General features: G+C 46.4%; 1 protein-coding gene across 1 annotated transcript in view; it reads right to left on the reverse strand.

Annotated features, from left to right (window-relative positions):
- Positions 1-8600, reverse strand: part of SUCLA2 (succinate-CoA ligase ADP-forming subunit beta) — a 130700-nt gene extending 122100 nt beyond the window's left edge. Inside the window, exon 1 of the mRNA XM_077483256.1 lies at positions 8437-8600. Within this exon, the coding sequence (XP_077339382.1) occupies positions 8437-8511 (75 nt within the window). The 5' untranslated portion in view covers positions 8512-8600. The remainder of the gene's footprint in view (positions 1-8436) is intronic.
- Positions 8601-14076: the final 5476 nt, after the last annotated feature.

A 14076-nucleotide genomic window follows, 5' to 3' on the forward strand; every position in this document is an offset into this window, starting at 1 on the left:
GGTGCAAATACCCATCTTAGACAGGTATCTGCACCCCCCTGAAAGGTGCCAACTGTGACGGGGGGGGGGGGGTGGCGGGAAGGGTTTCGATGAGCAGAAGTTCCACTTTAGGGTGGAACCCCGCTTTAATGCATAGATGCATTAAGGTGAAAAAAAAAAAACACGAGAGTTTGCAACCCCTTTAAGAAATACTGCTTCAGAGCCATTGAGGAAGCCTTGCTCAGAAGAATGTCGTGGGGGGGGGGGGGGGGGGGAAACCTTCCCAGCACCATTTGCACTGCAAGTCCTAAGGGGAAAGAATTATCTGTACAGGCCTTCTGGAATTGGTTCACCAGGATGTGTGGCAGTCACTGGATCCCAGGAGGTGAAGACCTAACCAAGACTCGACTACCACTTAATCTCTTATTTTGACTTACTTGCAGACATCTCATGCTTTACAGCAGGGAGCAGAGGATTCCATCCCTAAAATTCTGCGAGGTTTCCCCCATGTTCTAGTATATCTGAAGTTTGAAGCAGGTGCTCTGGCTCTGGCTTCCACAGGGTTTCAAATACTGAAGGCGAGACCCCTAGATGAGCCGTTCCTACTTGGTCTCCCAGGCGCTAGATCTAACTTGGCTAAATTTGAATAATACACTTTCCCCACTGTGTAAGGTCTGAAGTCTCAGGAAGGAGGTTCTTAGACTAAAGACTGTAGTTGCAAACACCGTGGCCTGCAAGGCCACCTGGAAATTATTGCCCCCATCACAGCTGGATGACTACAGATCCTGATGAGGAGCCTGGAGACCACTAGGTCTGGTGGCTAACCTGCTGACCCAGCTGGAAATTAGTAGAACCAGTTTTCACTTGCAGGAATCACTGCCATTAGTGACCATAGTTTACTGTCAGGTTGAGATTCGTTGAACTGCTTGTTGGTTTAGGGACCCACCCTTGACATCCAAGGCTTGTATCGTATAATGTCTGACAGGAAGTTCTGAGAAGCCAGAACACAGAGCGATGGGATGAAACAGGTTCTACTGTTGGCAAACTTGAATGGAAGATACCTCTGACATAAATTGCATAATCCTGTATTCCTTCTTGACACAAAGATAGGAAATTACCATCACCGTCAGTTTAAAGCATAACTGTCAGGCCCTGGCCCTGGTTTGGCGATGGCAGGTGGCCCTGGTTTGGCGATGGCAGGTGGCCCTGGTTGGCGATGGCAGGTGGCCCTGGTTGGCGATGGCACTAGTTGTCACTGGCAGATGGCACTGATTGGCGGTGGCACTGGTTGGTGTTGGCAGGTGGCACTGATTGGCACTGGCACTGGGTGGTGGCACTAGCAGGTGGCACTGATTTGTGGTGGCAGGTGGCACTGGCAGGTGCCACTGGTTGGCACTGGCACTGATTGGCGGTGGCAGGTGGCACTGGTTTGTGGCAGGTGGCACTGGTTGGTGGTGGCAGGTGGTATTGATTGGCAGTGGCACTGGCAGGTGGCACTGGTTGGCGCTGGCACTGGTTGGCACTGGCAGGTTTCACACGGAGCACTCTGTTACTGAAATGTAACAGAGGAGCTGACGGGACCCTGCCGGGGTGTGAAACTGACAAATAACAGAGAGGTGGATATGTCAGATTTCAGCCTGATGTCGGGGTGAGCGGGACCCGGCCGGGGGGGGCGGGACTCAGCAGCTATCAAACACCAGCCAACGATTGGGCTGCTTAAGAAAAGGGGCAGGCCACATACACGTAGCGGCCCGCCCAGATCCCATTGGCTGGTGTTTGATAGCTTGCTGGGTCCCGCCCCCCACCCCGGCCAGGTCCCGCCCACCCCGACATCAGGCTGACAGATCCTCCTCTCTCCATTGAGTGTCAGTTTCACACACAGCGCGGTGCTGCAGAGTGTGAAGGAGAGAGGAGGACGGCAGTCAGTGTTAATGCTGCTGCATGTCTGGGGCATCGATAGTGAGTCGGCTGGTGGCAGCTTATGCGCCAGGTCGCGATTTCTGGTCGCATTGGCCACCTGGGGTTTGTCGAGCCCTGTCCTAATCCTATACGGTTTAGGAGATATTTACAAAAAGACAGGCACCGCTGTCTACGCCGCATGTGATGTAGACAGTGGCGCGCAGGTGCACTGAGCAGGCCACAGATCACGGCGATATGTTGCTCGTGTCTGCTCCCGTGCGCATGCGTGGGAGTGACATCATCGCGGCTCCGGAGCAGCGACACCCGGAAGTCATTCCGGGATACATGGCAGCGGTGAAGATGAAGGAGGACCGATACGGGGGCTTTATTCTCAGGTAAGTTATTCATAATGAGCTAGTATGCTATGCATACTAGCTCCTTATGCCTTTGCCTTGCAGGTTGCAATTTTGTTTTTATTTTTTTAAGTGCCTTTACTTCCTCTTTAATGCACAGGCCCCACGGATCCTGGGCCTCCTCTGCCCAAATTGGAGGAGAGTTTTACCTTCCAAACTGCCTATACACTTTACGAATAGTATACCTACCTGACCCTCACCTTAATGATCATGGCTGGTCTCTAGGTAAGCTCATGGCTCAAGATGGGAGCTGCAGGTCTGTGGTCATAATAAATCCCTGGAAGTACTAAGACATTAGCATTAATACACGATCAGTGGCAATCCACACATCCATCTGCAGACATTGAAGCAGAAAACGGACCTATATGCTAGTGTGAGCGAGGATTAACCCATCAGACAGAATCAATTGCCGATAAAGGTGTAGTAGACAAATTACTTAAGGCACTGTAGACTTAAAGAGGAGATTCAGCCCCCCACCACGAAAAATTAAAAGTCACTAGCTACAAATACTGCAGCTGCTGACTTTTAATATATGGACACTTACCTGTCCAGGGAGATCACGATGTTGGCACCCCAGCCAATCTTAGGATCGGCTGTCAGGTGCAGCCACCACCATTCTTGGTAAGGGAACCTGGCAATGAAGCCTTTCGGATAAGCGAAAGTTACACTTTTGAGTTAAAGCTTGGCTTACACTGATCAATTGCAATTGTGCCACATAACCAGGTGTTCAAAGTGAATAGAACATCATTTTTTTTACTAAGCCAAGTGTACAACTGCAAAATATGAATACAGTCAGTCAAACATTCTATTTGCTAGATGAATAGTCTGTTTTAGTAAATTAACTTCACTCCCTACAAACCATCACAGAAGTGTGAACCTAGGCTGAACAAGGAAAAGAAAAATCAATAGATTCTTTAATCTATGCAAAACAACATGATAGGATGCAGACACAGTTCAGCTGATAATTTTCCTACTCAGCTCACTTGATTTTTAAATCAGCTTTTGTGGATCTAAGTGGCACCAATAAGTCCACCCACTGCTTAAATATAAGCTAATTTAGCAAAAATTATCGGACACTCAGGTGGTCTATGGCAAGCTTAACGTAAACTAAAGCCAAAACTTTTCTTCTGCACATTTTATAACGGGGGGTTAGGCATAAGGAAGCGAGAGGAAATCCCTCCAAAGTGATGAAAACCCTTTTTGGCCGTCACCAGAACCAGCATCCAGATTAGAAGATTTTCCCTCAAATCTTGTTCTGGTGACAACTCTATTTATTTTCATTCTCTGAAATAATGAGATAAATAAATAGAGGAGGAGAATGTCCCCTGTGGGAGTACAGATAACAGATGCCATGCCCACTCCCACATGTTTCTTGTTCCAGGGTGGCTCCCTTTTCTTGCAGCATCCTATGGAGTCACCCAGGCATGCAGGTCTGGATACACTGGATGCATCAAAAGAAACCAACCATCCCATAGTTTAGGATATCAAGGGAACCCTCTGATCCTTCATTCCCCTCCCTTCTCTGAGCTAACAGACTGCCTGGAAGCTGCACTATCCAGTGTCACACTTTCAGGTGAAGATTAAGTTCGGGGAAGCAACACAGAGAATAAGAGCCAGCAGATTTGAAAGTTGTAAACTGCAATTGCAGGGGTGAGAATTTTAACAAAGAGTTTAATAGGGAATGACTATGATATTGTGCTTAACGTGTTAAACCAAAAAAAAAAAAAAAAACACTGAGGGTTTATTACTAATGTAAGTATTGTTGTCGTGGCTACAAGAGAGGGGCATTTTAAAAACTTTAGCAACCAACAAATATGTAAAATATTGAATCATACATGCTAAAAAAAGGTAGGAGGTTCAATCTGCATTTGGTTACATTTAAAAAGCAGGATTATCCGCTAGGACAAAAAGGTTACAGTGAAACCATGAATACCAAACACTGTCAATGGAGGAGTAATCAGAGAGAGAAACACTGAGGACAGTCTCTGCAATAGGCAACTAAAATGATTTCCAGGGAATCAGAATTTCAGAGCAGGTGAATCTCAAACAAAGAACACTTTCTTCACTACTTATTTACCTCTCCCCTCTTTGTCCCCAGCTGTTATTTGCAAACACTTCCTTTCATTATTGTTTAAAAATAAATAAAAAGCTGTCAGACCAGAGATGTCATTGTGAATCCAGTAAAATATATATATTCACATAGAGAAACCATTGGAAACACAGATCCCTGGGGCAATACTCCGAGCAATAACAATCTTAGCAGCAGAACCACCAATGTGACAGGACCCTCTACCGACTAGTTCACAACTGTGTGCATACTAAGCCATGTGCTGGTGTGCATACAGTAGGGGCAATGCAATGTGTTATGATGTATTGCAGTTTACTTTTTTCTCATTAACCAGCAGCCCCGGAAGGATTTAACCTGAATGACCAGGCCATTTTTTGCAATATGGCACTTTGTTGCTTTAACTGACTACTGCGCGGTTGTGCGACGTACCCAAAAAAAATTGATGTCTTTTTTTTCCCCACAAATAGAGCTTTTTGTGGTATTTGATCACCTCTGCAGTTTTTATTTTTTTGTTCTATAAACAAGAAAAGACCGCAAAAAAAAAGTAAAAATACTAAATTTCGTTGTCAGTTTAGGCCAGTGATTCTCAACCAGGGTTCCTTCAGCATTGGGCAATTTTCCCACTGACACCATTGATCTTTTTAGCTATCTGTAAGGAGGTAATTCTTCCCAATGACCACAAGTGTAAGGACCATTCTTCCCACTGACCATCACACTATTGTATCATGAGGTGTAGATTTCTAATTTTTAGCAGGGGTTCCCCGAGACCGGAGAACTATTTCAAGGGTTCCTCTGTGTTGAAAAGGTTGAGAAAGGCTGGTTTAGGCCAATATGTATTCTGCTACATATTTTTAATAAAAATAAAAAACAAATCCCAATAAGCGTTTATTGATTGGTTTGCGCAAAAGTTATACCATCTACAAAACAGAGGATAGATTAATGGCATTTTTATTATTTCATTTTTTTTTTTTTACTAGTAATGACTGTGATCAAGTCAAACTTTGACATTCTACTACACGTAAGAACATACAGTAGAACAAAATGTATCTCACAGGACCACGGCGCTACATACAAATTAAACATAATTATAAATAAATATACAGAAAATAAAAAAACACCAATAAAAGTAAACCTATACACATCTGGGAACTACATAACTGTACATATACTATATGTTTCCAAAAGTCTTTGTAGCAGCAAGTGTTTATAAAAGTGTCTAGTGCATATTCAAGATTAAAAGGGAGGGGACGTGAGATGTTCCTGGTCACAATTTATAGGTTGTAGAAGAGGTTTGGAGTTGAGGGCTCTCACAGTCTGGCGGGAAAAAAATAAATAAATAAAAAAACTGCTGAGCAGTCGGACAGTCCTGGTTTTGATACTCCGGTACCTTCTACCTGATGGCAAGAGCTGGAAGAGACTGTGGGAGGGATGGATAGGATCCCTCACAATACTGATAGCTTTGCTGGAGCATTGTGTATGGAAAATGTCCAGGATGGATGGGAGAGACACACCAATATTTTTTTTCTGCCGTCTTCACTAGCCGCTGCAGGATTTTGCAGTCAGCAGAACTGCAGTTCCCATACCAAGCAGACAATGATGCAGATGGTCAGCACGCTTTCAATGGTTTCCCTATAGAATGTAGTAAGACCCGGAGTAGCCATTGCGTCTAACTACGCCACCATTTGTACCTGGAGGCGACACACACTGCAGAGACTCAGACTGAACCGTGAGGCCTGTAGCTGGAGATGATACACACTGCCGAGACCATGATCAGCAATTTTTAGCAGGACTGCGATATTACGGCGGAGAGATCAGCCACATTTGACACTTTTTGGGACCAGTGATATTTTTACAGCAATCAGTGCTATAAAAATGCACTGATCACTGTATAAATTAAATTACACTGGCTGGGAAGGAGTTAACGTAAACAACTTTGACCTACAGGTAAGCCTAGATTAAGGCTTACCTGTAGGTCCAAGTAATATCTCCTAAACCTATATGGTTTAGGAGATATTTGCCCGAAAATGGGCACCGCTGTCTACGGCGCATGCGCCGTAGACAGCGGCGCGCATGCGCACTAAATGCGGCAAGTCCAAGAATGGATTTGCCAAATTTGTCGACTCCCGTGCGCATGCGCGGGAGTGACGTCATCGCGGCCTCGCCGTATGACAGCGGCGGAGCTGCGAGGCGCGACTCCCGTGCGCATGCGCGGGAGTGACGTCATCGCGGCTTCGCCGCTGTCATTGGTCGGAGCTGCGAGACGCCACCAGCAAGATGGACGCGGCGGACTACAGGGATCAGCGGCGACTTCGCTGGCTCCTGTGTCAGGTAAGTGACACATAATGAGCTACTATGCGATGCATAGTAGTCCATTATGCTTTACCTTTGCAGGGAAAAAAAGAGGAAGTAAACCCATCAGGGTTTACTTCCTCTTTAAGTGTGTCCTAGGGAGGTGTTTCTAACTGTGGGGGTAGTGGGAAGAGAGGGGAAGAGAGACACTAGTAATAGACAAATCACACTGTACTCCCCTGACAGAACAAGGATCTGCTTTGTTTACAAAGGCAGATCCCTGTTTTGCTTCTGTATGGAGCGATAGCAGGGTGCTGGCTACCAGACACATGCATTGGCTCCGGCGCCACATGTGCCTGCTAGATCTATTAACTGAAGTGCCGTACCGGTATGGCGATTTGCGCAATAGAGTCGCCCTCCCACACTATAACTGTGGCAGCTGGTTGGCAAGTGGTTGAGGACAGCAACCCAACAGCAGCAGGAGGGAGGAGGAGGAGGAGAAACGGCTATCTGAAAAGCTATACAGGGAGATTGGTGCTTGTAGTGGTGCCCCCGATCATCTGTGTGGCTGCCTACCTTCCCCCCCGCTATACTGATGCCGGGTGTACTGGCCTCCTGTCAGGTGTCAGTTCAAGCATCGGAGCATTTGCACAAGTACTCGGTATTGGTGCAACCCTAATAATTATTATGCTACCAAAATTAATGTGTGCTGCAAAATGCCTCCAGCAGTGAGTTTCTTCTTGCTGGAGGCTGCTGCCAGAGCACCTGAACAGCATTAAATCATAAAGTGGAACTAAAACCATCCACCAGTTATAAAAAAAAACTGTTATGCCGGGATTGCAAACGGTCACATTTGCTTGTGTCCTCAACCAAACTGTCAAACTATCAAAGGGCCGGTGTCATAACTGATCACACATGCGTCACCATGACAGTTGCAGATCAAACAGAAGCAGCTTAATAGACTGTAAAGGGGAGGAGGGGATCTTTTAATGATTAATTGTGCAGCTCTAGTTCAGTTGAACCTCACGCAATTTCAACCAGGCAATGCAGTCAGACTTGGGGGGGGGGCGCTATTTGACAGACATCTGTGTGGGTTCATGCACAGGTGTCTATTCAAATTGCCCCCCGAATCACCAAAAGTTGCCAATCAGTGCTGCGCCGCACCAATTCGGACAGTGCCATTTCCGGCACTAGCAATAGCCACCGATTTGACATGCCAAATCGGAACCAATGTAAACCTAGGCTTAAGCTTACCTGTAGGCACACATTTTAAGAGCTTATTACCGCTTTAAGGACTCATTAATGACTCTTAAACTACATGTATGTGACATCCGGTACCTTGCATACAAATGCTGCATTTCTGGGGTTTTTTATACAACACACAGCAAACCACCTCAGTACAGCTCGATGGCATGAGCAGGGCACATAGAGAACAACTGAGCCCCATGGACAGAATCCTGCACACAAAAAGACAACAGCCCCTTCTACAGTGTAGGCATCCAAATGAAACCCACACTCTGATTGGTTGCTATAGGCAACCATAAACGTTGCACCGGTCACCTTCCCACACTGAGCCCTGAGGGCACCGAGGACAATGGGGGGTGTGCTGACAGCTGGGCTCCTCTATGGGCTGAGCTGACACGTCAGGCTCTTGTATGACAGAAAACTACAACGTCCAGCATATCATGCCCAGCTCCATATTCTATAGTCCTAGGAACACTGAGAGGACAACACAGACCCCCGAAACCCACACACCCCTCTTCCCGACCTCCACGTTCTCCTCATTACCTGTGCAGCACAGCCCAGAGCACCTCGACTCTTCAGCCCCACTGACAGCCGGCTGTACATTATGGAGGCCGCCATGTTGTCTCTGTCAGACACACCTCGACATTCAACTTTTCACGCAGGCGCAGCCGCCGTTACCATAGAGCCGTCCGAGCGGAGCGGCCGCCTACTGCGGCTGGGTTGTTTACACGCGGTGGACGCTCTAGCTCTGGCTGTGGGTAGAAGGTCAAACTCTATGGTAGCTGTACAAGTTCTCGGTTCTCGCCTGCGGCGGTCGCGCAACAGTATGCAGACATGGCCAGGGGAGGGTGCACAAGATGTCTCAAGATAAAGGAATGCAGATCTACTTTTACAGTATAGCTGAAGGCAAAACTTTTTTTTTTTTTGATAGAGTGAAGTGGAATTACAAGCCTGATCAGGTTTTACTGCTGTTTGTGTCCCCATTAGGGAGATTCGCCCTCTTTATTTGCACTTCCTGTTTCTCATTATCACGTTTGGACGTTTTGTTTGTCACCAGAACAGGAATAGAGGGGAAATCTTCCAGTGGGGACAGCCAGGGATTCTGTAGCTTCGGAAGGGATTTCCTCTCACTTCACGTTTTGGCTATGGGGCAGGAAGTGAGGGGAAATCTCCCACAATGGAACACAGATGTCAAAAAAAACCTAAGAGGCGTGACAATCCTCTTTTATCAAAAAAAAAAAAAAAAACTAACTTTTGGTCTACATAAAGACCCCCTTAATGACCAGGCCATTGTTTGCGATACGGCACTGCGTCACTTTAACTGACAATTGCGCAGTCGTGCAATGTTGTACCCAAACAAAATTCACGGGTTTTTTTTCCCCACAAAGAGAGCTTTATTTTGGTGGTATTTGATCACCTCTGTGGTTTTTATTGTTTGCGCTATAAACAAAAAAAGAGTGACAATTTTTTACTTTTTGCTTTAATAAATATCCCCCCCAAAAATTAAAAAAAAAGGAATTTCTTGATCAGTTTAGGCCGCTATGTATTCTACATATTTTTGGTAAAATAAAAGATCGCAATAAGTGTATATTGATTGGTTTGTACAAAAGTTATAGCATCTACAAAATAGGGGATATGTTTATGGCATTTTTATTATTTATTTTTTTACTGGTAATGTCGGCGATCTGCGATTTTTAGCGTGACTGCGACATTGCAGTGGACAGATCAGACACTTTTTTGGGACCGTTGGCATTTATACAGCGATCAGAGCTATAAAAATGCACTGATTACTGCGTAAATGTCACTGGCAGGGAAGGGCTTAAAGTGGTTGTAAACCTTTACAAACCACTTTGACCTACAGGTAAGCCTAGATTAAGGCTTACCTGTAGGTCCAAGAAATATCTCCTAAACCTATACGGTTTAGGAGATATTTGCCCGAAGACAGGCACCGCTGTCTACGGCGCATGCGCGCATGTCGGCTCCCGTACGCATGTGTGGGAGTGACGTCATTGCTGCTTCGCCGAATGACAGCGGCGGAGCTGCGAGACCCCACCGAGAAGATGGATGCGCCGGACTACAGGGGACAGCGGTGACTTCGCTGGCTCCTGTGTCAGGTAAGTGACACATAATGGACTACTATGCGATGCATAGTAGTCCATTATGCTTTGCCTTTGCAGGGAATGAAAGAGGAAGTAAACTCATCAGGGTTTACTTCCTCTTTAACACTAACATAGGGGCGATCAAGAGGTTAAATGTGTTCCCTCATTTGTGTTTTTAACTGGGGGGGGATGGGACTGACTGGAGGAGGAGAGAGATCACTGTTCCTGATCACTAGGAAAAGCAGATCTCTCTCCTCCCCTGTCAGAACGGGGATCTGCCTGTTTACATTGAGAGATCCTCGTTCTGGCTCTCTTTCCCACAATTGTGGGTGGCCAGCGAACATTGCGGTTGCCAGCCACACGCATCCGGCCCCAACCTGCCGCAGTATAATGACAGCGGCTGTTTGGCAAGTGGTTGTAAACCTCAGACCTGAAATATGAGCAAAGCATTTCCTTCTATAGCAGGGGTCTCCAACCTGTATGAACAAAGGGCCAGTTTACCTGCAATCATCTCATGCCTTTACCGCACAATTTCCACGATCCTCCTACATAGTGATCCAGTCAGGATTGGAAAAGACACTTCACACCAGATGCGCCGAAAAAACCAACCTCCCATCTTTATGAACATCTGACATTTGTGTGTCTCCCACCCATGAATAAACTTTGGTCCTGCTGGCAAAGAGACATTCCAAAACTGGACAACGATGACTGGGATGATGTGTGGGATTTCCCCTTTAGCTACCTGGTTTCACTAATGCCGCATACACATGAAAAAGCTCTGATGGTTTTCCCGACGGAATTTCTTACGGGATTTTGCTCAAGCTGTCTTGCATACACACGGTCACACCAAATTCCAACGATCAAGAAGGCGGTGACCTACAAAACATACGATGGGACAAGAAAAAGGGAGTTCAGTACCCAGTAGCTTCCATTTCGTAGTTGAATCTGAGCATGCGTGATTTTTGGCCTGTCGGAATTGCATACACACAATCGTAATTTCCGATAGAAAGTTTTTCCTTCTGAAAAATTGAGAACATGCTCTTACATTTTTGCTGGCGGGAATTCGGCCAGCTAAATTCCGATGGAGCATACACACGGTCGCATTTTCCGATGAAAAGCTCTCACCTGTCTTTTTCTGGCCAAAATTCCAATTGTGTGTACGCGGCATAAGAGACAAACTTGTGCAGTTTAAAATAGAGCATTCTTCACACCATATAGACTTCATAAAATGAAACTACAACACTCCGCAGAATGCTGGAGGTGCAGCACTTCCCCGGCAGGCTTTACTCATATTTTCTGGACCTGTCCTAAGATTCGGCGGTATGGACTGAAGTGCTAGACATGATTACTCTGGTTGCCTCGGTTATGATAACGATGAAGATGCAAGTGTGCCTCTTGGGCCTGATAGAAACAATAGTGCCAACTGTTGCGAAAAGAACTTTGATTGGGTTGTTGCTCTTTTATGCCCGGAAAAACAATGCTATGCATTGGAAAAAACCTACGGTACCTTCCTTGGCTCAATGGAAATGTCTCCAAAAGGAGAGCCTTCCACTATACAAAGACACGTATATAAATAGGGGATGCCTCCTGAAATATGATAACATTTGGCGTACATGGCTTACTGAACCTACTACGGCTTGAAGGCCAAGAGAAGAGGAGAACGAATAGGGTGTACATATAAGCATATTCATATAAACATATTCATATATTCCTAAATATATAAACAGAGGACAGTATGCCTGAATAGGCAATAGCTGACTCCGAAAATATAACGAGACAGCACACCAAGTAAACATTCTTAGAGCCATAAATGATCTGACAACTTATTAACCATGCAGACAACTGTTAAGCACTCAATGGTTGATGTTTATGTATAATTTTGGTTTATCTTTTGTTTTTCTTGTTTGTTCGAAAATACAATAAAAAGATTTAAACAAAAAAAAGAAAATATCCCCCACACCATCACACCACCAACCTGAACCGGTGATACAAGGCAGGATGGATCCATGCTTTCATGTTGTTTACGGGAAATTCTGACTCCACCATCTGAATGTCGCAGCAGAAAACAAGACTTATCAGACCAGGCAACATTTTTCCAATATTCTATTATACAATTTTGGTGAGCCTGTGCAAATTGTAGCCTCAGTTTCCTGCTCTTAGCTGACAGGAGTGGCACCCGGAGCTTCTGCTGCTGTAGCCTATCTGCTTCAAGGTTCAATGTGTTGAGCGTTCAGAGATGATATTCTGCATACCTTGGTTGTAACGAGTGGTTATTTGAGTTACTGTTGCCTTTCTATCATCTCTACCCATTCTCTTTTGAACGCTTACATTAACCATGCATTTTCCTCCATACAACCTCAGCTCACTGGATATAATCTAATTTTAGGACCATTCTCTGTAAACCCTGTAGATGGTTGTGCATGAAAATCCCAGTAGATCAGCACTTTTTAAATACTCAGACCAGCCAGTCTGGCACCAACAACCATGCCACGTTCAAAGTCACTTAAATCCTCGTTCTTCCCCATTCTGATGCTGGGCTTGAACTTCAGTAAGGCTGCTTTCACACTGGGGCGGTATTCAGGCGTTACAGCGCTAAAAATAGCGCCTGTGTAACGCCTGAAAAAAACCGGCCCCTTTAACTCCAGTGTGAAAGCCGGAGGGCTTTCACACTGGAGCGATGCGCTGGCAGGACGGTGAAAAAAGTCCTGCCAGCCGCATCTTTGCAGCGGTGAAGGAGCGGTGTATTCACCGCTCCTATACCGCTGCTACCCATTGAAATCAATGGGACACCGCGGCAATACCGCCGGCAAAGCGCCGCTGCAGCGGCGCTTTGCGGGCGGGTTTAACCCCTTTTCGGCCGCTAGCGGGGGTTAAAACCACCCCGCTAGCGCCCGCGCACCGCCGCTAAAACGACGGTAAAGCGCCGCTAAAAATAGCGGCGCTTTACCGCCGACGCTGCTCTCGCCCCAGTGTGAAAGCAGCCTTAGTCATCTTTACCATGTCTAGATGCCTAAATGCATTGAGTTGCCTGATTTGTGTTACCAAGCAATTGAACATGTGTGCCCAATAAAGTAGACGGTGAATGTAGATCCTTGTAATCTATCCAGTTAGCTAGTGAGCATGTCTCTACTAATGCTATAGTTAGAATTTACTGCAACAGCCATGCTTTCCAAACAGGTAGGCCAGCTCATGCATTCACGAGCACCAGGAGCACATACAACAGAAAGGACAGCCTCTCTGTCACAGTGCCCCCCTCTGGCTGCTTGGATTCTGGAGGCTGCTGGATGGGTCCCTTGTCAGTCAGTAGCTGATGCACTGGGATCATGCTGAAGCACTGGACCTCCACCCTCCCAGCTCAGGTGATAATCACCATTAAGGATAGGCTTTATGTTCGAGTCAAACATGAGTTACGTAAACGGGGTGACCCCGCCCCCTCTGACATCACGGGGAAAGCCATAGGGAAGTCCCCATGCATCAGAAGGGGGTGGGGTCACCGGGTGGCCCCGCCCTCCGTTATATAAGAGGTGTCAGAAGAACAGAAGTGTCACGCGGTGGAAGACTCCCACTGATTCAGATCGTGAGGACGGAGGGGAGAAGCCGGAGCAAGATGCAGGACGAGAAGAGTGGAGGAAGAAGAAGATGGAGGAAGAAGAACACCGAAGGAAGACCAGAATAAAGAAGATGGAAGAAGAAGCAGAAAGAAGAAGAAAATAATAAAGGACTTGTCGAAAACCGTCTCTTGTGTTTTTAACCCTTTTGACACTTTTTTTGTGAAATGGTAGGGGTACATTTGTACCCCAATACCAATTCACACAGGGAAGGTGGGATCTGGGGGTCCCCTTGTTAAAGGGGGCTTCTAGATTCTGATAAGGCCCCTGCCTGCAGACCCCCACAACCACTGGGCAAGGGTTGTGTGGATGAGGCCCTTCTCCCCATCAACATGGGGACAAGGTGCTTTGGGGGGGCGCTACCCCAAAGCACCCTCCCATGTTGAGGGCATGTGGCCTGGTAGGAGGGAGGGGGGCGCTCTTTCCCCCCCTCTTTTCCTGCGGCCTGCCAGGTTGCATGCTCAGATAAGGGTCTG

The sequence above is a fragment of the Lithobates pipiens genome, unplaced genomic scaffold, assembly GCF_037356315.1.
Source record: "Lithobates pipiens isolate NorthernLeopardFrog02 unplaced genomic scaffold, aLitPip1_a1.2 Scaffold_16, whole genome shotgun sequence".
Taxonomy (NCBI): domain Eukaryota; kingdom Metazoa; phylum Chordata; class Amphibia; order Anura; family Ranidae; genus Lithobates; species Lithobates pipiens.